This window comes from Harpia harpyja, chromosome Z (assembly GCF_026419915.1).
Source record: "Harpia harpyja isolate bHarHar1 chromosome Z, bHarHar1 primary haplotype, whole genome shotgun sequence".
Taxonomy (NCBI): domain Eukaryota; kingdom Metazoa; phylum Chordata; class Aves; order Accipitriformes; family Accipitridae; genus Harpia; species Harpia harpyja.
The window spans coordinates 91,470,702-91,496,560 of record NC_068969.1 but is presented as its reverse complement, the minus strand read 5'-3'; the positions used below and the strand labels follow the sequence as shown (position 1 = coordinate 91,496,560).

The 25,859-nt window shown below is 42.9% G+C and overlaps 1 protein-coding gene across 1 annotated transcript in view; it reads left to right on the top strand.

The window, feature by feature from the left end:
- Window positions 1-25,859, top strand: part of SERINC5 (serine incorporator 5) — a 54,478-nt gene that overhangs the window by 7,293 nt on the left and 21,326 nt on the right. Inside the window, exons 2-4 of the mRNA XM_052777159.1 lie at window positions 15,892-16,059; window positions 22,898-23,076; window positions 23,363-23,445. Of these exons, the coding sequence (XP_052633119.1) occupies window positions 15,892-16,059; window positions 22,898-23,076; window positions 23,363-23,445 (430 nt within the window). The remainder of the gene's footprint in view (window positions 1-15,891; window positions 16,060-22,897; window positions 23,077-23,362; window positions 23,446-25,859) is intronic.

Genomic DNA, 25,859 nt, shown 5'->3' with positions numbered 1-25,859 from the left:
CTGAAAGTACATTTAAAATTGCTCCCAAAAGCACACAGGCGTGATGGAAGGACTGGTGGAGCGGAGAGTACCATTGAAGGTGATGTAACCCAGGTGGCATGACCCCAGTGCAAATAAATACACCTTTTAAGTACAACCAGCTGGCTAGTTGCCTGTGCAAGGTGTGCAGGGAGGGCAGGCTGCTCCCGCAGCGTGGGGTGCTGCGGGGCAGCGTCTGGCCCCTTCTTTGGCTGCACGCCGGGGAGAGGAGCAAGGTGACTTGCTGGGCTGTTTGCAGTTGGGCTGATGATGATGCCATGATTTTGTAGGAGGGACTGGGGAAATTTGAGGGGATGCAGGAAGAAAACCCAAGCAACTTAGGTGCTGGGAGGAAAAGTCTTAAAGCCTTCAAATGAGACTGAGGGTAAACAGTTTTGATTCCTTCTTTGATGAGTGGGGAGGAAAGACCAGGTAATTAAAAGACTCTAAGCTAGTGAATAAAGCCTCACAAAGAACCAGTGCCTGGGAACTATAGCAGACAAATTAGAAGATCGGGGGGTTTTATTCTGGTTTTTAATGATAGATGTAAGTAACCAGAGGGACAGACAGTCCACTTCATACTGCTGTCAGATCCAGATGGTCTATGCTAGTGGAAAATAGCTATACTACTGGCGAGCTGAGTGATGTGATACACTGCGAGGCTCAGGTCAGACTAAACAATGGTCTTGATTTTTCCAGAATCATCAGGAGAAGAGCAGTTGGGTAGTCTTCAATTCAGACATTTTGCAGTGATGTTCTTTTCTAATGCTGAGCTGAGTCATCACTTAGAAACATTTAAGCATGGAGACAGAAGCTAATCATCCTCAGTTCAGCTTAACTTCAGCTCTGCTAGTGCCTGGCAGTGGCTCTCCTGCGTTTTAGTTCTTGGTGTTAATGCCTTGAAATAAAGGCTGGCGTTGAAAGATTCCATTGTATTTTTGTAGCACTTAATTTATGCTTGCTTGAGCGACTTTGAAACTTTTGGTATGTAAGAAAACCTTGAGCTTTGTTAACAGTATGCACAAATAGATAAGAAGCCTTAAGTTCTGCTGAGCTTTGTGATTAAAACCTGCCAGGACCAGCTAACTAGGAAGAAGAGATGACCCTCCTGAGATGACCCACACTGCGCGTGCCTTAAGAGAGAGTTCAATTAGTGGACACCAAGAAAATGACCACCAGTGCGTTTCAAAGACCCCAAAAGACCACTGACCCATTTAACAGCACATGCCCAAACGGGCGGACACTATGTAAATAATTTCTGGGAAATAACATGAATATGTACAACAATTCCAGGAAATGTAATGAATATGTATACATTAGAACAATAGAAGCTGTGCTTGCTGTTAGGTAAAGGTATGTACACTAGAAGGAACTATCCCCCATGCATCCAGCACTGCAATAAAGAATGCCTGCTTTCTAAAACTCCAAAATTGAGTCTTACAGAGTTTCTTCGACCAGCTTTTTCGGTAACAGTTAGCTGTCTTAGAGGCTGCTTTCTCGCCTAGGTTTTGAGCTGCTTGGTGCTGTATGGCAGTTCTGCCCTGTGGTGCAGGGCACAGGCCCTTTGCTTTGGAAACTCGGCTTGGGGCAGGAAAGCCTCACTGGGAAGCAGTGTTCAGGCTACGTCTAGGCTGGCGTGACTTCTCTGAAGTCGGTTTTAAGTTTGCACAGTTTGCAGTATGAGGTGTGCTCCCAAAAATAGGTCGTCAGTTGATTAACTGGAATGCTGGTCACAAAACCTCTTGGCTTTAGCCATGTGTTAAGTCTGAATATTAAAGAAGAAGCAATGACAAGCCAGTTAAGTCAGACAAAGGACAAAATAAAGCCCCGTCGGTGAATTTAGTTACTTCACAGTGACAAACCACTGTGTAATCATGCAACTGGTTGAAGAAACCTTTGCAAAATGTGTATGCATAAGAGCAGGAGTTTTCAACAGCAGTCTGAGTCCAGCTCTTAACACTTGGGACACCTGGCATCAGGCATCTCTTGTTTTCATGAACCAGTGCACTAGCAAAATGGTTGGCTTGCTAGGCGCTTCTTCCTGAAACTGAAAGTCCAAGGGCAGGTGTGTAGCCACTTCAGGATGTTATTCATGCAAGGCAGGTGCTGCTTTGCTCTTCCAGCCTGCTTGGATGCTGCATGTAGCTGTGAGAGTAGATGTTTGGGTGTTTTTGATAGATGTTGCTGTTATCAGCTCAGTGAACGCATTATCTGCAAATGTTATGGCCCAGATAATGCTGGTAGTCAAGTAATCAGGCAGTGCATGAAAAACTAAGCTGCTGTAGGCCCCCGTGAAAAGAAGCTTCAGCAAGGCACATTCCTGTGCTCCGTGGACAGGCCGGAAGGCATGCAGTCTCCCTAGCCACTCTGGCTGGGCGGTCCGTTTGGAGGGAAGAGGTGAAACGCTGCTAAGGCTTCGTTTCATTTAAGCTTGCAGTTTTTTTTTTTCATTGTGCTCTTCTTCCCTTTGATTTTTACCATTTCTGCTGAAGTCTCCCAAAGGGAAGAGTGCTTTGTTGTGATAAGCTTGATACTTCCCTATGGTTTGTATAATTTAAAAATACCGTAGGCTCTTATGGGCAGTGATCCTGAAAATCCTCACTTTGTTATAAATGCTATGCAAAATATTTTCTAAGACCTTTGAGATTTTTTTGGAAACATCTGTGGAAAATATCTTCTAAAAATGTCTCTGTACAAAAGCAGTAGGCAGGACACATTGACTTTACTTCTCAATCTTGTATGTAAATAGTTATGTGTATGCTTAACAGTACCGTCGTACCGTCATACCTCATTCCACTGATTTATCAGATTGGATCACAGCTTGTAAAAATCGAGACTTGCATGTGTGGCAGATGTTAAGTGTACGTTGGTGGAGTATTCATTCTAGGGAGCTCATAGCTTGCGTGCAAGCCTGCTTTTACCCTGTTTTGTTAACCTGTCTCTTGTTAACCATAGGTAGTCCCCACGCTGGCATAAGATGGGAGTCCAGGCCTGCCTGTACTTGGAAAAGTGGTTTGCGCAGACTAGGGCTGTTATATAGTCTGCTTGCTTCTGCTCCGCACTGTGTGGATGTAAACATTATTGTTCTTCTGCACTGGCAGGAGCCTGCTGCACTCAAATAGAATGAGGTGGTAGGAAAATGCCACTGAAACATCTGTTCAGAGAAGGGCCAAAGCATGCAGGACTGCTGCGAGGCATTCACCTCTGCTCTCCCCTCAGGCCCGCGCATGGTGCCCTCACTTGAAATGGTAAAACTGTTTCTGCTGTTGCATAATAAATCAGCAGCTGGGAAGGATCGATGATGTAATTTTTCTTCCTTTTTTTTTTTTTAGCCTGTAGGTTTCTTTGTTTGGTCACCCCCAGCAGCAGAAACGACTGTCATGGCTACTGAGGTGCTGGTGTCAGGGTAGGAGTGTTGTCTGAAAAGCAGATTCGTTTCCCGGTGTGCAACGAGCCAATAATCACACACTCAGGAGAGATATTATTTATTTCATATTTGCACAAAGATGGGTAACTCCACAAAGCTAGCACACCACACCAAAGAAAAACAAAGTATTTATTCTGTTACATGATTAGTAAAAACCCACCTAAATTTACACTCATTGGTTAGTAGTCACCATCTCATCTACTATTGGCCAGTTATATTTAAATTAGCCTCTCTTGCTGTGTAGGTTAGCACGCATGCTCCTTGCAGGTTTGAGGGGGCAAATTCTTCCAGCCTGGAATTGAGTTGGTGATCGTGATCTCCCCCTGCCACCTTTCCCTTTCCCTTAGTTCATGTTGCTTTGGCAATCATCCGGCCTTTGGCGCATTCTGGAGCAGGATGTTTCCTTTTATCAGTCACATCCTACATTTCTTAGGTCCAATTATCCTTCTTGTTACCTCAAGAATGTTTCACTTCTCTCTGATGGACCTTGAGTATTCTTGCCAAGTTGGCAATGCACACAAAGCATCCTCAAAACATCAAGGCCTAATTATTCCAGGGTGCCCTTACTCTGTGAATGCCAACTGTGTGCCTTTCTGATTACAGCCTTACTTGTTAATTTGATATATACAAAATACATCTTGCACAAAATAATCAGACCATTCTAAATCTCTGAGTTATTCTTCAACAATTCCCCCCCTTTGAGACTTGTCTAAGGGTATTCCTTAGATAATTCTCATTTCTGCCTCAGGTTGCTTGCTGCCAAGCAACACCTACAGGCGCATTATAGAAGTACATATAAACACACAAAAGCTAACAAGATTATTATCAATAAAGTCAACAATCTCTTGAGCCATAAGCTTAAATCAGGGAACCAGGAAGTTAACCATCTCCAGGTCTCTTTGAATCCTAAAGATGTATCATCCTTTTGAATTTCATGTAAGATCTTTGTTGCCAGATTTCATTCAAATCAGTAGCAATTCTTCCACTCTGATCTACGTATATACAGCAGCTGGTGTTAATTACTGTACATACACCTCCTTGAGAATCTAACAACACATCCAATGCCATCCTGGTCTGAATGGCTCTATTAGCAGCCTCGGACACCTCTTCTTGTAGAGCCTTAATGGCATCAGTAGTCTCATTCCCTATTTTCACAGTAAGGGCAGAAATGTTCAGTATTGCCTTCTCAAGTTCACTAACTCCTAACCAAGGGAGGAACCATCTCACAAATGAATGGAAGCCAGTAGGGCGATTGATTAACAGGTTGCAGCTTCTTTGATATCTTCTCATATATGTTAATACCCATAATCTTGCTTTGATCTCATTTATTACTGTTACATTAGGAATAATTGCACCCAAAGTGCAAGTTCCTGACCCATTGGGAGGTAGGGCCTTTTGTGCTTTATTCCCACATAACCAATACCACCCATTACTTTTTGGAACATTCCAATAGCCATCCTGCTGTTTCTTTCTTTGTAATTATATTGACCAATCACAGTATGGGTAATGTCCTACTGAAACATTACCAGATGACTTAGTCTTATTCATTGTCACACATTTAACATCCGAAAGATTGGAATCCCATATATCCCAAGTTTGAAGGTCAGTTTCATTCTTTCTCATGAATTTTGGTTTTATCCACAAATTATTCCAGGAGGTATTAAAAGGACTTGGTATTCCCACTAAGGGTACTCCCTTATCACTATGTTCTGGAAAATGGGTACACACCCAGCAACTTGTTTGATTAGCTATTCTCATAGCTTTTTCAATCATTTTCAAATGAAGATTGTGATTCCAAGACTCAGGGCATCCTTCCTGGTTCCCTTTAGTTGTCTTATTTGGGAAGACGAGAAAAAATAACCACCATATTTCTTTTATTGCTAGGCTTTAAAAAAGTAGTGTACCTGTATAAAAACCATAAGGACAGTATTACTGTTATTCCTAAAAGATAACCCAAGAAAATTTCTCCTTGTATACACTCTGAATGTAAAACTGATCTAATATCAATCCAAGTGCAGTTCATGTGTCTCTGTGTATTTTTAATTTCAAAGGTTGTACATGTTCAGCTTCGCATATCTTTGGAGGGGCCACCTTCTTTGGGTGTAATGAATCCAGGAATCAATTCCTTGGAGATTCACAGCCATGTTTGTAGTCAGTAGCACAAGGCAAGGTCCCTTCCACTTTTCTGTCAATGGCTTCTCTTCCCAGGTCTGTAGATACACTGGATCTGCTGGCTTAAATGGATGTACAGGTGAATCCAAAGGCACAGGATCTCTCAGTTGGATGTACCTATGGAGGGAAGCAAGAACTTTTGCTACAGAAAAGAGATAATCACTCAAAATTTGATCACCCTTAAGGTTCATCTGGGTTTCTTTTCCTGTTAAATTTATAGTGTAAGGTTTCCCATACAAAATTTCAAATGGACTAATTCCTTCTCTAACTCTAGGAGTTATTCTAATTCTTAATAATACTAGAGGTAAAATTTCTATCCATTTCATCTGAGTTTCCTGACATAATTTTCCAGTCTGTCTCTTTATCATCTGATTCATCCTTTCTACTTTTCCAGTGGACTGTAGTCTCCATGGAGTATGTAAACCCCACTTAATTTGTAAAAATCTTGACACCTCTTGAACTATTTCTGCAACAAAGTGAGATCCTTGATCTGAAGAAAACCTTTCTGGTACCCCAAATCTTGGTATAATTTCCTTTAATAAAATTTTTACCACTTCTCTTGTCTTATTGGTGTGACATGGGAAAGCTTCAGGCCACCTTGAAAAAATATCAACAATTACTACCAAATATTTATATCCATTGCAATTAGGTAATTCAGAAGAATCAATTTGCCAGTATTCCCCAGGTGTAAAACCTCTTTTTACCTCTCCAAGAGGGGGTCTCCTTTGGATCTTAGCATTATTTTTGGCACAAATCTCACATCCTTGTGTAACACTTGTAGCAATGAGCACCATATTAATCCCTATAGCGTATCTCTTCACTGCTTCAGTTAAAACCTGAGTTCCCATATGTGTACCGTTATGTGTTTGTTCCATTAGTTCCTTCATCCTCTGTGGAGTCACAACACATTGTCCAATCAGAGTTGCCCATCATCCTTCAGCAGTCTTTATGCCCTTTAACAATTCAGCCAACTTGCTTTCCTTTTCTGTGTATTTAGGAGTGTCAATTTTTAAGATTCTTTTTGAAACTAAGGTTGCCATTGTTGCTGATAGAGCAATTATGTTTGCAGCCTCACCTGCTTTTCTGTTTCGTTTAATTAGAATCATAGAATCATTTAGGTTGGAAAAGACCTTTAAGATCATCGAGTCCAACCATCAACCATGCCCACTAAACCATGTCCTGAGGTGCCACGTCTACACGCTCTTTGAACACCTCCAGGGCTGGTGACTCCACCACTTCCCTGGGCAGCCTGTTCCAATGCCTGACAACTCTTTCAGTAACGAAATTGTTTTCTGATATCCAATCTAAACCTCCCCTGCCACAACTTGAGGCCATTTGCTCTCGTCCTATCACTAGTTACTTGATAGAAGAGACCAACACCCACCTCGCTACAGCCTCTTTTCAGGCAGTTGTAGAGAGTGATAAGGTCTCCCCTCAGCCTCCTCTTCTCCAGACTGAACAGCCCCAGCTCCCTCAGCCACTCCTTGTAAGACTTGTGCTCCAGGCCCCTCACCAACTTGGTTGCCCTTCTCTGGACACGCTCCAGCACCTCAATGTCTTTCCTGTAGTGAGGGACCCAAAACTGAACACAGTACTCGAGGTGCGGTCTCACCAGTGCTGAGTACAGGGGGACGATCACCTCCCTGCTCCTGCTGGCCACACTATTTCTGATACGGAAAGTTTGTCCAGATACAGACAGTTTGTCCAGACTGATGTGCTTTGCAGTGTATAACTGCTATTTCTCTAGGTTTATTAACTGCTTCAGGAAGATTCATAATTTCTTTGCTGTATTTTACAGGGTTTCCTTGTGAAGATAACAATCCTCTTTCTTTCCAAATTGCACCATGAGCATGTATTACTCCAAAGGCATATTTTGAATCAGTATAAATATTAGCCCGCTTTCCTTCAGATAATTCCAGGGCTTGAGTTGAAGCAATTAATACAGCCTTTTGAGCAGATGTATTCACTGGCAGTGGTTTTGCTTTTATTTCTTCTTCTAAAGTAACAACAGCGTATCCAGCCTTCTGTTCTCCTCTCAAAACGAAGCTGCTTCCATCAGTGAGTAGCTCCCAGTCAGGATTCTGTAAAGCAGTATCCTTCAGGTCTGAACTACTAGAGTATACCTGTTCGATAGTTTGTAGACAACCATGTGCCAATCCCTCCTTTTCATGTAGAGGTAATAATGATGTTCAGGGCACTGGACAGTTTCATCACTCTATCTTCCTGTTCAAGTAATATTGCTTGGTATTGTACCATCCTGCTCAGAGATAACCAATGATGTCCTTTCTGTTCCAGCACCGCTGCAACAGCATGTGGCACATAAACAGTTATTTTCTGTCCCAAAATCAATTTTCATGCCTCTTGTACTAGCAACACAGCAGCTGCCACTGCTCTTGGACATCCTGGCGATCTAGAGCTTACCTTATCTAATTGTTTTGAAAAGTAAGCTACCGGTCTTTTCCAGTCTCCCAAGGTTTATGCGAGCATTTCCAGCGCCTGATGTCCTCTCTCATGTACATAAAGTTCAAAAGGTTTTGTCAAATTGAGGAGACATAAGTCAGGAGCACTCATAAGGGTGATTTTTTATTTCATCAAATCCTTTTCAGCATTCTGGAGTCCATTCCAGTAACTCTCCTGGTCCCTTAACAGCTTCACACAAAGGTTTAGCCATTAATCCAAAATTAGGTATCCACATGTGACACCATCCGGCCATTCCCAGAAATCCCCTGAGTTCTCTTTTTGATGGGGGCGGGGGGGGGGGGCGATTTGGCAAATCACATCTTTTCTCTCAACTCCCAGTTTCTTTTCTCCTTGGGATATTTCAAACCCAAGATAAATTCCATTTTTCTGCATAATTTGTGCTTTCTTTTGTGATACTCTGTATCCTGACAACCCTAGAAAGTTCAGTAAATCAATAGGTGTCTCTTTACATTCCTCAGCTGTGTCTGCCCCCAACAAGATATCATCTATGTATTGTAGCAAGGTAGTGGTAGACTTCTTACCTTGCCATTGTTCCAGTTCTTTGCCAATACATTACCAAAAATGGTAGGACTATTTTTGAATCCCTGAGGAAGCACTGTCCAGCATAACTGCATTTTGCAGCCCATTACAGGGCTCTCCCATTCAAACGCAAACAGTTTCTGACTTTGATCATCCAATGGAATGCAAAACAAGGCGTCTTTTAAGTCCAACTGTAAAATAAACATTTGAATCAACTATTGTTGTTAACAGAGTGTAAGGATTAGGCACCACTGGATGTACATCAATCCCTATTTGATTAATAGTTCTTAGATCTTGTACTAATTGATTCTTCTGTGAATGTGGCTTTTTAACAGGCAAGATCGGGGTGTTATATTCAGATTGACACTCTTGCAACAGTCCATATTTTAAAAAATTATTAATTATAGGCTCTAGTCCAACCCGAGCTTCCAGTTTCATGGGGTATTGTTTTCGTCTCACCGGCTTCACTCCTGGTTTCAATTCCGCTTTTACTGGTTCTGCTGATTTGGCTCTTCAGGTTTCTCAGTTGCCCAGACTAAAGGAATCACTGCATTCATGATTTCAGAGGGGGCTTCAATTTGTCCTTCCTTATTTTCAACATTTTTCGTTTCTGACAATTCCTGTAACACATACACTTGTGCCTCCCAGGCGTTATTTTGCGGACTATGTACTCAGACTTTATTCTGATCAAAAGTTATTTGTGCTCCCAATTTATTCAATAAATCCCTTCCCACCAGAGGTAGGGGACATTCTGGCATATACAAAAATTCATGTGTAAATATTTTGTTTCCAATTTCACACTTAATCGGTTGAAAGAAAGGTCTGATTTCTTGGATTCCTGTGGCACCAATCACTGACATAGAGAATTTGCTCATAGGTCCTTTACAACTATTTAGTACAGAATATGTTGCTCCTGTATCAACTAGAAATTTAACTGTCTCATTCCCCAGCTTAATTGAAACCAGGGGTTCAGCTGGGGAAACTAATTTCTCAACCCCCGGTCCCCGTCAATCTGAATCTTCTGTACCAATCATAAGCAGGTCTGCCTCCGGAACGGGTGCAGAGGGGGGTGTCCGATTAGTTGATTGTTTCTTTGGACATTCATTTTTCCAATGTCCCTTTTCCTTACAAGTTGCACACTGATCTTTCCTCAAACGGATTCTACTCCCTATATTTCTTCCTGCTCTCTGTCCTCTGCCCTGCCCTCATCCTTTCGGAAAACCTCTTCCCCGAGAGGAGGTTTGCACTTGGGCGAATGTGGCTGCCAAAACTGCAGCATTTTGTTTCTTTTCCTTTACTTTTTCTCTGTGTTCTTCCTTTTTTTTTCCAATTTTTCTCTGTTGTTATAAACCTTATAAGCAATTTCTATTAACTGAGATACTGACATTCCAGACATGCCATCCACCTTTTGCAACTTTCTTCTTACATCCGGAGCTGACTGCTGCACAAACAAAATAGTAAAAGTCATTCTGTTAGCCTCATCCTTGGGATCCATATTAGTCCACTTCAGCACAATTTCACACAGTCCTCATAAAAGGCAGAGGGATCCTCAATTTCATCTTGTACCAGCTGATATAGTTTGACAAGATTTTTAGGTCTAGGCACCCCACGTTTTATTCCATACAATATCAACTGTTGATACTGATTATTCATCGATCTGCCCACACTAGTATTTGCATCCCAATCTGGTTCTTGTGCTGGCATAAAAAGACTTGGACCATCCCTAGCATTTATCTTCTCATTCTCTTCCCGAGCTTTCTCCAACACCATCCTTTTTTCCTCAAGTGAAAATAAGGTGTTTAATAATACTTGCATATCTTTCCAGTCTGGATTATGATTTTCAATTATCATTTTAAAGGACCGATACATTTTTTCTGGATTTTCCCAATATATGACTCCTTCTAATTCATTAAAACTGAGGTTGAAAAGGGGACTTTCACATACACAGGCATTCTATCCAGCCCCACCGCCTGGCGTAACGGAGCCTGAATCACAGGATTCTGCCTGTGAATTCTGTGCCTGAGTTCTACCTGCAATAGGACTAAATCCTTCACTTCCTTCACTGCTTCTTTCCCTATTATCAAAACCATCAATTGCACATCTTCTTCTTCATTGTCCACTTTCAAACACCTTTTCCCAATACTACAAGCAGAACAACATCGAGGCAATTTCTTTTTATCCTCTGTCATCATCAAAACATTTGAATCAGATATCAACAATTTATGCTTTTTTCTTATTTTGTGATCACTTCTTAAAGAAAAAAACAAATCCACATATGGGGTCTTATCCCATTTATCCCGTTTTCTACAAAATAACATAACTTGCAAAATAGTATTATAATTCAAAGTTCCCATCTCTGGCCATTTTTCCCCATCATCCAATTTATACATCGGCCACCATTGATGGCAGTGTTCTTTTAATTTTCTCTTTGTTAGGGGATCTCCACCAAACTTATGCCAGTAGTTCAGGATGCATCCTAATGGAGGGCAGAGGGGAGATTCAGACTGTCCTGCCCCTTATCCCGCTCCTACATTGTTACCCAAAAAGAACGTTCTTATCCACGCTTTCATGCCCTCCAGTCGTCACTGTCAATCGTGCACGAAGTACCTTTTATATAATCTTATATGCCCCTTTGCAACGTCTCTTAAGTCACGCGTTGCACCTTTGAGTCACTTACCCGCTCCAGATGGAGAGAATACTTGTGGAGCCCCCAAAACAAAAGGTCGGTGTGTGCTGGAGTCTGAAGAGTAGCTTCTCCCTGTCGGTAGCCAGCAAGTTTATCCGGGCAAGGCTTCATGGCTGTCCCATCTGGGTCACCAAAACTGTTGTCCGAAGAACAGATTTGTTTCCCGGTGTGCAGCGAGCCAATAGTCACACACTCAGGAGAGACATTATTTATTTCATATTTGCACAAAGATGAGTGCTACGTGTATGAAATAAATAATGTCTCTCCTGAGTGTGTGATTATTGGCTCGCTGCACACTCGGAAACAAATCTGTTCTTCGGACAACAGGAGTGAGTGAGTGACTGGCAGGGGAGAAGGGCTGGGGGGAGCCAGTGGCTATTGAGCCAGCCTGGCTACCAGAAGAAACGTCTGTGAAACTGTGCTGTGAATATTTTTTAACACAAAAATTTCCTGTGTAGCTTTCCATGGCTGCTGTTGGGAAACCAATCAAGTCAGCCATCATCCAGGCAGTTCAAATCGTGGTGCAGTCCCTTTTCAAGTATGCTAGGTTTTCAGGTTTCAGGACCTCAGGCAAACTGGTACTGCACCCTCCCTGAGCTCCAAAAGAGTATCACCGAGCAACGCAGGCGGCTGGCCTACATTGTGGAGGCCTGGCGTCGTGGTGGGCTAGCGTGAGGGGGCTGGCTGATTTTAAGTATTTGTGGAAAGCATAAATATTTGTGTCGCGCTTGTAATTATTGTCAGACTGCATTGTTCACCCGGTGAGGGGATGTAAAGCTAGAGAGGGAGCTGAGGTGGCTGTACTTGCTGCCTGACTTGTGGGAGCCTTTGGATGAGAAAGGCTTGAAGCCAGAACCTGCTGCAGCACGACAAACTCCTGCCAGAGCAGCCTGACTTTTGGATGCCATTGCACTGTGGTCTTGGGGATCCTGGACTTGGAAGGATCACAGGATTTTGAAGGAGCTCCGTAGGTACAGACCAGGATTTTCACAGCCTGCCTGCTAGCAGCGATCGCAGACCTTGGGTTGTCTGGGTTGTCTCTGTCCTGAAAACTGCACAGTGTCCTCCTTCTGCAGAACCCATCCTTTGGAGGAGCTTTTGTTTCATGATAAGCTACATCTGTAAAAGATTCGTGACATTACTTGCTTTTTTTCACAGCCTGGTTTTTTAACACGGGAAGAATTTGTTACCGGCTTGCACTTGTGCACCAGTGGGTCCTGAGCCCCAGGCAAACCCTCGCTGCAGTCAGAAGGCAAAGGCGAGGCGAGATGGGCCGTGCCCAGCCGGCGTCAGGAGGGACTGCATAGTTTAGCTGCATGTTGACCACAACCTTTTAACAGAGAACTTGTTGTATACGTTGTCTTTGAAGTCTGTCACCCAAAGACATCTTTGAAACCTCTCGGGTCCGTAGGTTGTGGCCGGCATCTTACTCTTTGGGACAGAGACTGTTTTCATTTATTTTTGGATAACACCTATTTCATTGCAGCCCACTCTGGAATGTAGTTAGTCATAACCAGAGTTTAAAAAAGAAAAAAAAAAAAAAACAACAGAAAAAAAATCCACCAAATTTGGGACTGTGTCTGAATAACCTAACCAACTTTCAGTGGTTTCCATGGCTATTCAGAGTGCTTAAAGGAGTGCATCTGAAAAAAGATGGAGACACTGGTACTTTTCACAAATATTGCCTATTTATAGGGTACTTGCTCAGTATTAGAAACTTATCGTTAAAGTCTCTCTAAGTAATGTGGAACAATGCATAAATGAGCTATATATTCTATTTAAGTATTTGTTGCTTTAAATAGCAGCTCCAGGGACCCAGGACTGGAATGGCAAACATGTTGCTGGACGTAGATGAGGTTTCTCTGGCAGAGCTCTCTAGCACCTGACTTAGGAAAATGTTGTTCCCCTTACAAATGCCAAAGCTGCATACCTTTTTACTTCTGTACTATAGCTTTTAACGTTATGGTGAGTATGGCCAGCAGTTGAAGTTCATTGTGGATACCTTGGATCTGGCTGATACAGACTGAAAGGACCTTTAGTCTTAATCTTTTTTTTTTTTTTTTTTTTCTTCACAATTCTGAAGTGATGGATTATACTTTTCTGATAAGTTTTTGTTTTGAAATGTTACTATTCCATTTGTTTGCTGAATCGGTAACTTGCCATAGCTTCCTTACTTCTTGGACTTGTATTGGTGCTGTAAAAGTTAACTTAATTTCACTACATATAAAAAATAAAATTGCCATTCAGCCACCACTGCCTTCTATTTTGGAAGTCTACTTGCACACTGTGCTTATGCACGTAGTATTTTTAATTTCCAGCTTTGGTGCCAACATGAGCCCATTCTGTTTATTCCCCACAGTTGGAGCTTTGTGTGTTTTGGGGAGGATTTCTGTTTTGCAGCAGCAGCAGTTTTAGCAGCTGTGTGCTTTGAGGCCCCTGTCTCCTCTGGCGTGAGATCCAGCAGTGAACTGAGAGAAGGGCAGCGTGGGAGCTGGGTTGGACTGTCCAGTTTCATGTCTTCTGCAAGCTGAAGAGCCATTGTCCAGCGAGGCAAGGGCCCGTCCACTACCCTCTTTCTGCGGGGTGTTGCAGCAGATAGTCATGGCAAGGAAATGATAAGCTGGGAGTCTTTTCAGGACACTTCTTCAACATGATTTGGGGCCCTTTGATCAACCAGTCTGGTTGTGAGACTCTCTGGAGTTATAGCAGATATGCGCGTTTGCAAACACACATGTGAAACCTCCTTCTCCGTGTTGGACAGTTGTTGGTGCCAGAAGAGGAATTGTCCTGGGAGGAAAACAGTGTGTGATGGTTTGGCACCTGAAGACACATACAAGCCAGGGAAGTTTGCCTGGACAACTCAAATGTGGCACTTCTGCATTCTGAATCCCTTGGCAAGGGCCAAGAAAAGCCATTTGTCTTGTACAACTGCTTGCTAGAAAGCAGGGGGGGTCCCTGAACATCCCCGTGGCCCCTCCAAGGGCTGAGGAAACACTGGGAAAAAGCAGCTTTGGTGTGCTCGAGCCCCTGGCACTGGCAGCGCACCGCCCCTATGCCACACACTAGCTGCAGGGAGCCCTTTGAAAATGGGAGCGCTGAGGGGTGAGGTTGCTCTGGGTTGGCAGCAGTGAGACCTGGAAGAGAGGTTCCGTGTTCCTGGCTGTCTGCTGATGTCCAAAAATCCCTCCTGTGGTCGCAGCTGCTGGGTTAAGCACAGGAGCCATATGAAGCTGCTGCCTATGGCAAGGAAGGGCCTGGCCAAGTACAGTGCTACCTTATGTATAAAAATAAGGCTTATGTTTATATTTTTATATATGACTTTTCTAAAAGTAGAAGGCAGGGAAGGGGAATCCAGCTTCTTTGAAAGTAATGATACTGTTGACAGCAAAGAAATAACAAGCATCAAGCTACATCTTTTTCAGGATTTATTCAGTACCTTTTTTCCTGTTGAATAAGTCAGTTATGTGCTTTTTGCTGTGCTGCTTGGGTTTTATTTTGGTGGACCCTCAGTTGCAGGAAGAAAAGAACTAAAATACACAAGGAATTCTGTCTCTAATAATGTTTAAACATTGGAGACCGTATCAGCTGAAGTGTGATTTGGTATTATTTTCCTTGCAGCTGTGGTTTTTTTTCCTTGCCATCTTGCACGGGGAATCACCGCTTTCACCTTTGCAAAGTGTGTCTAAATAACTGTGAAGCTGCATTTCTTTGGCTTTCTTCAGTACAAGATGGTGCCATTGTATTTTGGGTCCTTCAAGCTCAGCTATCTTTTGCTTTGTTTGCAGTAAGCCAAGTACTTCCTTCCAGATTCTTTCTCTACTGACCAAAATATTTAGAACTGTTAATGTAGTTTTTTGTTTGTTGGTTTGAGTTTGGGGTTTTTTGTAGCGGTTGTCTGTTTACAAAGCCTTCAGCACAACTATCCCAAAGTGTGTCTTAGAACAATTTTCCCTCTCCCCTTTAATTTGCTCAAAGTCTTTCTTTAGTAGTATAAAAAGTTCTGTAGGAAAAAAAAAGCTTTTTAGTCTGCATGTGTACCAGAAAGGGCACCTTAAAAAGGACAGTATGGTTCTGGTGAATTGAAGTGGATCTGTACCACTTGTTTGAAACAAAAGCTCCAGCTCGTCTTAGAAACAAAATAGTTTTGTCTGTATGTTAAAAGCAAACCATTTTGGAGTCTGTGCCCTTCTTGTGCAGATCTGTTTTTTCACTACGAAGGGGGGAGAGTGTATTACAGGAACTAGAGCCTTACCATTGCAGTGCCTGTTCTGCTGAGTGAAAGATGTCAGGACCGTGAGCTACACAGAGATAGCAAAAAGCAGGATTAAGAATTTGGGAGCTGCTCCTCCTCATCCTCTGCACTGTCATCCTTAGCATGTGGGAAAGCCAGAAACTGATGTGCTTAAACCTAGTGACTTTTGATAAACAAGACAGTCTTCTTCCATTTAAATACTGTTCAACTGGGAGGAGAGGACTTAAGAAATTCTGGAGTTTTACAAGAAGTCTCCCAGCTTCCCTGTCTGACTTTTGCAATGGATACCTAAAGGTGGTGATGGAATGACGTTGTGGTTTTTGTCTTACTTTCCAGTTGGCCTGCTGCTGTGGTACTGCCGCTTGTTCCTTGTGCTGCAAATGCTGCCCCAAGATAAAACAGTCAACCAGCACCCGCTTCATGTATGCGCTCTACTTCATCCTGGTGACTATCATCTGTTGTGTCATGATGTCAACAACAGTAGCTAATGAAATGAAAACGCACGTAAGTAAGAGAGATGAACCCACTGCTGCCTGTGGAAGCAAATGGGGCTCCTTCCAGAGCTCTTTATGTATAGGGGCACTCCCTCAGAAGAGGCGGTCAATTCCCTCCACCCATCCACTTCCAAACCCGGATGGGATGATTTTCCATGCTCAGCCTCTTCCTGTCAATTGCTCACCTGTCGAGTGTGTTTCACAACAGGAAGAGTCAAGGATCATAGGACTAGCAGCCTTCCTCCTCTCATCGTGCAGAAACCCGCTGCAGTGAACCCATCCCAGGTTTGCTCCGCAGGTAGTGTCACTAGAGGCTGTTAGGGAACATGTTATAGTAGAGCAAATTGGTTCAGTCTGACGTTGAGTTGGTCTCTGGCAACTTGTTTAGTAGCAGAAGCAGCAAATCAGAAAATAACTCTTCAAATGTTGCATTTATAATTTTAATTCTGTGTTCTTGGTGCTGTGTGACAGACTACTGCAATGCACAGTGCTGGGGATCCTCTACAAGAGGTTTTCTTCAGGGTGTGTTGAGTCATCGTGTTCACATGGCCTCTAACCACAGCAGATATTGTTCATCTCTAATTGTCTTTTTAATTAAAAAACTTCAAAAGCATGAAAGAAGCAGTGGCTAAAACTAGATTTTAAGACTCAAGTTTCTTTCAGAGTCTTAACATAACTTTCCTAAGCTAATTGCTCACCAACCTGCTTGTGGTCACACACTAGACCTGTTGTACCACATCTTTGGTTTGGTTTCTCAAGCCACCCAAGTTGCTCTGAGTAGCACAAATCCTCTTTCTCGCCCTCTACAAACTACAAGGAGAGAAGTCTGTATTTAAGTAGAGGGAACAATGGCTGGATTGCTTAATTCTTAAAAATTAAGTTTCTGCACCAAACCTGGCATTGGGCCTGCTTCGAGATTGTGGCTGTGCTTGCCCTGGAGGTTCAGAAGGCTTCTTTCGCTGCAGGCATCTAGTTGCTTTGTGTTACCCTCCCAAGAGGGAGTGCCGGTGGGTGCACAGTTAAGGCAGTTCCCTCGTTTAACCAGTTGCTGGTCAAGTTGATGCCCTGCTTACCTTCTGCACTTGACTTTCAGTTGTCTGTGAAACACTTCCCTCCACAGCAGCCCGGATCCAGAAGCTGGTGGTAGCACCCTGTGCCTGCAACACAGATGAACCAGCGGTCTTATGACAGGGCTAGTTTGAGGGTTTATGTGCTCTGCTGCTAGTGACCTACCTCTCTTCCCATTGTACGCTCTTTGTATGTTCTGTTCTAATTTTCTTCCATATAATAGTGCTTTGCTTGAGTTATCCTAGCGCCACCTTCCTACCCCCAGCCACCAGGAGCTGCTGACAACCCTGTAAGAGCACCCAGTGCAGACATGATGTTTGCCTGTCAGCTGCAAGTTAAAAACTATTCAACATGTGTGTGCTGAAATTGCTTGCCAGGAATTACTTTGACTTAATAGATGCTTAGCTTGGCAATAAAGTGAATAGCCCAAGGAACTCAAGTGTGTGGGAGACAAATTACATGCTCATATCCAAATTTCATAAAGTCGTTTTCCATCAGTAGTGTGGTTTTAATGCAGCTTGTATCCCTAACAAAAAATACTCACTCTTTATCCAACAGAAAAGTGATTCAAGAAGCCTTCAACAACATGCTTTTCAGTATTGCCAAATTTCTTTTCCAGTTCATAGTCTTGAAAGCTCAGTGTGGGAAGAAATGGCACAAAGAGTAGCTGTTAGTGTGAAGTGGAAAGATAATAGCTCTCTTGATTTAGAGCATTTGATGTCTTTGAATGGGAAATGGACCATCTGAAAGTAGGCTTTCTTTATCTGCTCTCTAATTCAATAATTAAGTTTGGGGCTGTTAAAAGTTCAAAGACTCCTGAAGCTAATTCAGCCCAGTTGTAATAGAGTGCACCTTGAAAATATTTATTCAGACTAACCAGTCTCAGCTTCCCAATAATGAACTGTGTTTTGAAAGTGCTGGGCACTTACTGATTCCTCTGCTTTTGGCTGGATCATGGAGCATTCCTAGCTCCTGAAGCCAGACTGTAAGCAAATACTTTGCATGGTGCTTCCAGGACCTCACCCTCTCTTTCTTGAGAGGAGACAGAATTTTAATTAATTTTAGTAAGAATTTTTAAATTTTTGTTTTAAAAAAAAAAATTGAAATTTTAGTGCAGTCCTTTATGGAGCCATAATCTTGGCAGGGAACCGCGTGTCTGCTTTACCAGTTTAGAGTTCAAATACTCATGCTGATGTTACGTGGAAGCCATCTCTCCCTTGTCAGGGAGAAGTTTTTTTGATTGATTGGCTATAAATTCCCAAGTCTAAAGTAGTTCTAAATGTATTTATTGTAGCACTTGGTCCTTTGGCATTATTTTGAGAGGAAGTAACAGCAAATGTACATCTCTTATGGCCACCTTAAACAGATACTTTAAAAAATGTTTGTATTTATTTTGCAGTATTTATCTACCCCCATGGTCATGCCTTCTGTCTATTAAAACACATTTAGGACAGTTTTTCCATTCCCGAGATGCCAGACTCTGCAGGTGCCAGCCCAGAGCTGGGGACCTGCTCTGTGCCCTGCAACATGGCTGGAAGAATGACGCACTGTCCCAGGGAGCTCATCTTCCACATCCTCACCAAAGATGGCAGGTCGATGAAACCATGTGTCTGTGGGAGGACACAGTACCTGTGGAGTATTTGGGTATGGTTGCAAAACCTTGGTTCCTAATCTAACCAGCAGCATTCTGAGGACATCGTATCTTGTGGTGAGCCTTAAGAGTTGAATGGTGTCTTTTGAGGGGGATTTTTTTCTCTGTTGTTTTCACTTTTCCCCATCTCCTGAGCTGTTCCTGTGCCCATGGGGCATCGAGAGAGAGAGGCCCAAAGGGTTAAATTCTGAAAAATGTGCAAAGAAACAAAGGCATTTGTGTTTGATCTCTGGGAAAGAAGCAAGAGGCAGTGGAGGGGTAGCGGAGGAGTAGGTGGTTTTGACCAGGAAAATATTTTGAATGGAAGCATGTGGAATAGATTTCAGAGGAGCAAGGTTGTGTTTCAAGGCAAAAGATGGGGTAGAGCATCAATCAATACATGAGAGCCTCAGTGATGGGGACAGAAAGACAGAAAAGACCAATATGCAGTTACACAAAGAGACTTGACTCTGTTCCAAAATGAAGCAGAGCAGGACCCAACTTGAAGAAGTGCTTCTACACCTTGATCCATATATTACTCCTTTTTTCCAGTTACTCTGTTTTTTTGAAAAACAGGTGCAGCTTTACTCACAAATGTTCTGTTGAACATATTGCATTTCACAGGCTTTGAAAGGATAATTGAGGGAAGAAAAGGGAGAGAATTGTTTTGGTCTGTCAAAATAGTGTTTTGATTTTTTTTTTTTTAATTAAATTTTTAAATTTAAAGCTGTTTCAAAACTAGTGGTTTCACCCTGAAAATATCCATGTCCTACTTAAATAATGAAAGGAAAAATAAGAAGGAAAACAAACACCAGTAAAAACCAGTTCAGTTGTGTCAAAGAATTTTGGTTCTAGATGGTTACATGTTCTGGCAGAGCATGCTTTCAGGCTTGTTTCCCCAGCCAGGTTTATATCTTGGCCCTTAACTGCATTATAGTATGTTGAAAGCCAAATTTGCTACCAAAAATGAGTTTTTTAAGTACAGATTCCCATTGCCTATTTCTGATAAGAACTTCGCCATAGATGCAAGATGGCATGTGTTTTGGTCTGATTGTTTTTTGTTTTTCTATTCCATTTCTCAGCTGCTCAAGACAGGCAGTTTTACCTGTTTTTTTGCCCTTGTCTGCCCACCTACACAGATTTTCTTTCATGCTTCCTCCATTTCCATAACAAAGTTCACCTGCCACATTCTCCCTCTGTTAGATGAGGACATCCAGATGAAAGCAGTCTCCTTCAGGGTCTTCAGGCCCATTTCCACACACATTTTCCTTCCTATTCCTCCTCTGATGCTATTTCCTGCACTTCTGCATTCACATGTTTGGGTGCAGACAGACCCAAGCTCGGAGGTGGCCAAGCCCCAGCCGGCTGGAGCCTGGACGCAGCGTGGCCATGTTGGCTTGCTTCTTGCACTGCATTTATTTTGGGCGCCAGCAGCTTGCAGTCAGGGGAAAGCAAGTTCAGGGCAGTCTGTCCATGTTTCTGTAGATGTTGCTATCGTCTCAGAGGGTTTCACTGTACTTGGAAAATTGCTGACTTTGCTGTGATAACATCATTGCTTGCACAGCAGCCAAGGCATTTAGGTTATCTGAGCGGATCCTGAGTTTCTGCAGCAAGAATGCTTTGTCCCCTACTCAGAGGCCAAAGAATTTAGCTTATGTTGCTTTTAAAGGTATAAAAGTAGATATTTCACCGTATCAGACTTGGCAAATAACTAATCTGTGACTTGTAACAGCTGGCAAAACTATGCAGCAAGTGGAAAGCCTGGTAAATTAAATAGGCTGGGCAGGCTGGTCAGCAGCTGAACATGTTTCAGAGATACAGAATTAAAAAAAAAAATTAGTCCTTTTTTAACTTTCAGTGAAGAAGTCACATAAGCCTTGATAAATTGTTTCCAGCAGTAGACCATCCTCTCCAGAAAACACGGCCTTTTGATTACATCAGCTCTTTTGTCCCGAGCATTGTGCTCATGTTTATTATCTGCCGGGGTCCCCAAGAGTTTGGTTTTATTCTTGGTTTTTTCTTCAGGATCATGGGTCTCCAAAAAGGGTGTTCAAGCCCACAGGACTATTCCTGTGGCCATCACTTATTACTGCATAGTGTTATGCATACTACATGAGGGCTGAGCTCTTTGTTGCTTGTATAGGCACAAACTGAGCTATTGTTCTTGTGAATCCATCCATTTTCTCTCAGCCAGATCTGTAAGGAAATTACTACTAAATGGAGAAAAGAACACAGAGAACGGGTCAAAAATCCCATCAAGATCTCTGTAGAAACCTATGCGATTAAACAAGATGCCTATTTGCAGTTACCCAGAGATCTGTTTTTAATTAGCTAGTCAATTAACCAAGTTCCAGCTATTTTTTTGTTTCTGTAAGTCTCATAAGCAAAATGCTGCTTGGGATCAAGTGCAGATCTTACAGAAATCCATCCTCTTGGTTAGTCATATCATCTATATCAAACAAATACCTAATTTTCTCAGAAATATTGTTAGTTCAATATTATGCATCTTTTTAATCTCTGCTGACTGATGGTTGTTACAAGCAAAGAACTGGAAAGCATTAATTGATAGCCCAGTTGCTTTCCCTGGCATTGCTGTGGCCCCTTGGCTTGCCCTGGCATCACTGGGGCATGGATAGGTCTCTTAATTATTCCAGTCAATCCATTTGCTTTTGAATGCTGGCACGTTTGCCCAGTCTGACGTTTCATTGCCTTTCAAGACCTGGGAAAGGCATCGCTGGTGTATTGCTCAGTATTGCTGTGAGTTGCTAAAATATTTGCTGTTTGGGGGAAACTGCTAGGAGGGCTCTTGAGCTCCTGACTGGTTTGGGTTGCTGGCATGGGATGGGAAGTTGCATACCCTGTTGAGGGAAGCCGGCAGTTTACGTGTTTATCCCTTGTTTCCTGCGTCTCAGATTGCTTTCTACTCAGCTGAGAGTGCTGACTGATGGCTTGCTCTTGGGTCCTGTTTGTTCTTTCCCTGTCCTGGTTTTGTGTACTGACCTGCCTGCCAAAGGAAGGAGAGGCTCCTATCTTTGCTAATTTCTTGGAAATGTTCAAGGATGGTGTTGCCTACAATCTCTGTATATTTTTCCTAAGCAAAATCTGGCCTGGCTGAATGCTTTCTGAAGTCTGATTCCCATTTCCTTTGCCCAAGTTATTTATTTGTGCATGTTGTGTCCCGGCACACATTGTCGTCTTTCTCCTCCAGTCACCTGTGCAGGCAGCAGTGATCAGCTCCAGAGGGTTTGATGTGTTGCTCGACTGGTCTCACCAGCCTCAGCTGAGGGCTGTGAGTGTACAGAGAGGCCCTTCTTTCTTTGAAATGAACGATGGTTTTCTAATTAAATGCCTGTACTTCTGCACAGCTGAATGGTTCTCTGGCTGCAAGGGGGGGGGGGTGTCTGCACAGAGGCAACCCACAGGAGTGGGTCCTGGCCACATAGACCTGCTTTTCTGACTGCCCAGCATCACGTCAGCCTGGTGAAACTGAAGCCAAAATGTGCAGCTGTGTGCTTTCCCCTTGCAGCAAGAGCAAGACCTCAAAGGCAAATATTTAATGAGTCAAAAGAAAAGTGGAATTTTCCTGCCTCTCTGTTAATTTAAAACAAAATCAGGGCAACTGGCACAACTCCCTTTCAGAGGCTGTGGTGGAGAGGAGAGAGCTTGCTGGCCCTGTGCTGCTTGGGTGTGATATGGTCTACACTTCCATGGAGGGCAGCACGAGCCAGAACTTTGTGCCCTGCAGCCCCATTCATGCCCCTTCGGCTGATAAAACCACTGATATGGTTCATGTAAGCTGGATTACTGAAGCAATCAAAGTCTTTTGCTGTAAAGGGTGGGAAGAAGGGAGAGGGTCCCCAGGGTGAGGGGGTAAGCCATAAGGGGCAGTAAGCCAACAGAGCTGAAGGAAAGGTAGGTGGACTTGTACCCCAAAGCATCTGGAAGGAGTTGAGAGCGAAGGCTCTGGAAGACTCCAGTCCCTTGTGTTTTACATTTCTTTATGTCCCCTGAACCCTTAAATCCAGGCTGAGGCGTATCAAGAGTGAAAGGTGTTAAATGAAGCCAGTGAAAAGTCAGCAGTGCATAGACGTAGACATGCCTGGTTACGAGGTGCACTGTATCCTATCTAATGGCTTGTTGTGCTTTTCAGATTCCCTTCTACAAGCAAATGTGCAAGGGTCTTCAGGCGGGTGAGATGTGCGAGAAGTTGGTGGGATACTCTGCAGTGTACAAAGTCTGTTTTGGAATGGCCTGTTTCTTCTTTTTGTTCTTCTTGTTCACTATCAAAATTAACAACAGCAAAAGCTGCCGAGCATACATTCATAATGGGTGAGTATTTGTTTGATTGCTTAATTTCCACTTCTCTTTACAGGTTTGCGCTGCCTACTTTGCAGTTGGGTGTAGTTCTAGGCAAAATAAAACCCAAAACAAAAGTTGATTTTACTGCTTTTGTCAGAAATAATGCAGTCAAGTGAAAACTAACTGAAGTGGTAATCAGTCATCAAAGGCTGCTTTTTCTCTTGTTGGGCTTTAAATAGAGATTTCTCATGGTACTTTAGTTGAAGACCTCTAACACCTATTAGAACCAGATGATTTTTTTTTTCTTCTTGTCCAGATTCTGGCTTGTTAAACTTATACTTCTGGCAGCGATGTGCTCAGGAGCCTTCTTCATTCCTGATCAGGACACTTTCCTCAATGGTATGTCCTTCTTGTTTTGTTATGCTGCTTCGCTCTATACTACCTTGTGAGTGGTTATAAATCCTAAAGGTCTAATCAAAGTGAATATTGCCATATTTCTTCAAGTAAAGCCAGTATAGTCCAGGTGCAAAAGGAATATTTGGAGCTGTCTGGGGGGAGCTCTGTGTGCACAGAGTGTATGTGAATATGCAGTAAAGAGCATGTTTTTTTCTGACCAAGAGCAGGCCAAATGGGTAGGTAGAAATACCACTGTGGTGCTGTCTTGCAAATTCTTTAAGAAGCAGGAAGCTGTAATGATGCACAAGAAATTGTTCACTCAAGAACGCAGGGCCACGTGTTAGTTTGGCTTGTGGAGGTTGCTCTGCCGTAGCGCAGCAGCCAGGGTCCTTGCTGCACAGTGGAGGGGTGCCAGTGCTCAAGGGGGCACAGTGACTGGCCGGGCGCTGGTGTTTGCTGCCTGGAAATAGCAATGCTGCAAAAGAATTTGGGATGTTGTTAGTTTTCAGGCTGGTGTCATAAATGCAGTAAGGTAAAATAGTAGACTTCTTGGAGCGTGTTGAGAGTGCTCTGCTGAGGATGCTGTGCCTGAAGCATTTCCAGTTTTGGAAGATGCCCTGGCACTGCACAGGCATGCTGGTACTGGCCCAGTGCTTAAATGCCAGCTCAGGGGGGTGGGGCTTCTCTCAGGCCTCTTGTGGGCTAGGAGCAAAAATCCTGGTGATGCTGAGATGAGTTTCTGCTCTTCAGTTTGCCAGGTACTTGTAAGCCCTTAAGCTCTTGAGTCTGGGCAGGTGGAAGGGGATGGGATCAGTAGTGCAAAGGAGTGGTTATGTCTGCTGCCTGCTTCCACTAAGGCTTGCTTGGTTTCCTGTGTTTTCAACACCGATCTTCTCTAGCCAGGGTGTTTAAAAGCAGAAGAGGAAAGAGTAACATGGGGGAAGAGAATAGAGTGGGCAGACATACTATGAGCACAGTGCTCTGGGAAACTAAGGTAAAAACTACTTCAAGTAAACCACTGATAGGTGTAATTCAGCTTCTTGCTCTTACTAGCTGTTTGTTTGGTCCTGGTTCAGTTTGATGCCCCAGAAGTGAAGGGCTCCTTATCCTTATTCCTCTGCTCTGCACAGTCACAGGATGGCTGTATGTGCTTGTCCTTAGTATCTAATCACTGTTTGGATTAGAAAGATGTAGCGGTGCAATACATTGTACTCAGGAGCAAGCGAGACTGCCCATCATCTTTGCAAAGGACCCTTTTCATGGTGAAAAGTCGTCACGAACTGAGGTGTTTAGGGAAAAGAGGAAACAACTTTTTGTGCTGATTAGGGTGCTGTTTCTCAACAGCAGGCTGACCTAGTGTGGACATACAGCATAACAAGCTTTCTTCCCCAAATTAGCTTTTGACTTTTCTCTCTGAAGGTGTATTCTGCACATCCTGCTAAACTGTCCTCCAGTCAGCCCCTGAATTTGAGATTTACAGATGGTTTGGGTATTGTGTGGTTTTGTTTTTCCTTTTTTTTCCCTCCCATCGAGAAACTTAATGCTGTCTTTTTTTTTTGTGAGCATTCTCCCAGTTTGCTTATTATTTAAAAAAAAAAAAAAAAGATCCTGTCACGCTTCCCATGCTTAGCAGTTTGTTAATCATGGAGGAGTATTATGTGCAAGCAGTAGGTTTGTGTGGGCTGTAGTGTTAAATCCACACTGGCCATGCTAACCTTATCTATGATGGATCCGTAAAACATCCTGCAGTGTCCTGCCTGTGGCAGTGGGAGATACTGAGAGTCTGGCTATTTAATTACTCACTCCATTGGTGGTCTGCTTTTTCCTACTCTACCTCTCCCAAACACATATGCACACCTTGTTCCCTGCCTATTTTTTATGTACTTTTCTACATGCTAGCTTCTTCCATTTTTTGTTTTTGTTTGAAGAACAGCATGCTTATTGAGTGCATACAATACGTTCAGCAAAACCAAACAAATGGCATTTTTGCTTGCATTCAAATAATGAGCTTATGGTACAGTAAAAAAAAAAAACCAAAAAAAACCTCTACGTCATCTGCTAAGGGTAACGTGCCCTGACTGTTCTGTTTTTCCACTTCACTTATACAAGCAGTTTTCAAAAGGAAAACACAATGGTAGGGTACAGTGGAACTTTGCTAATGCACTTGCTTGGTTGTCTTCACTGAAATCAGCTGCACACCTGGAGTAATTTATAGGCTCTGCACTGCACAGCAGCACAAGCTGTATATGGAGCTAAACATTTAAATAGGTATCTGTATTACCTCACAGATTTCTGATGTTGCACATAAGAGATCTGTTGTGCAAAGTATCCAAACAGCTACCTAAATACAGTATATGTAGGTCAATGGTTAAGTAGTCAAATAACCTGTCTTAAAACTAGTCAGTAAATACCAACTG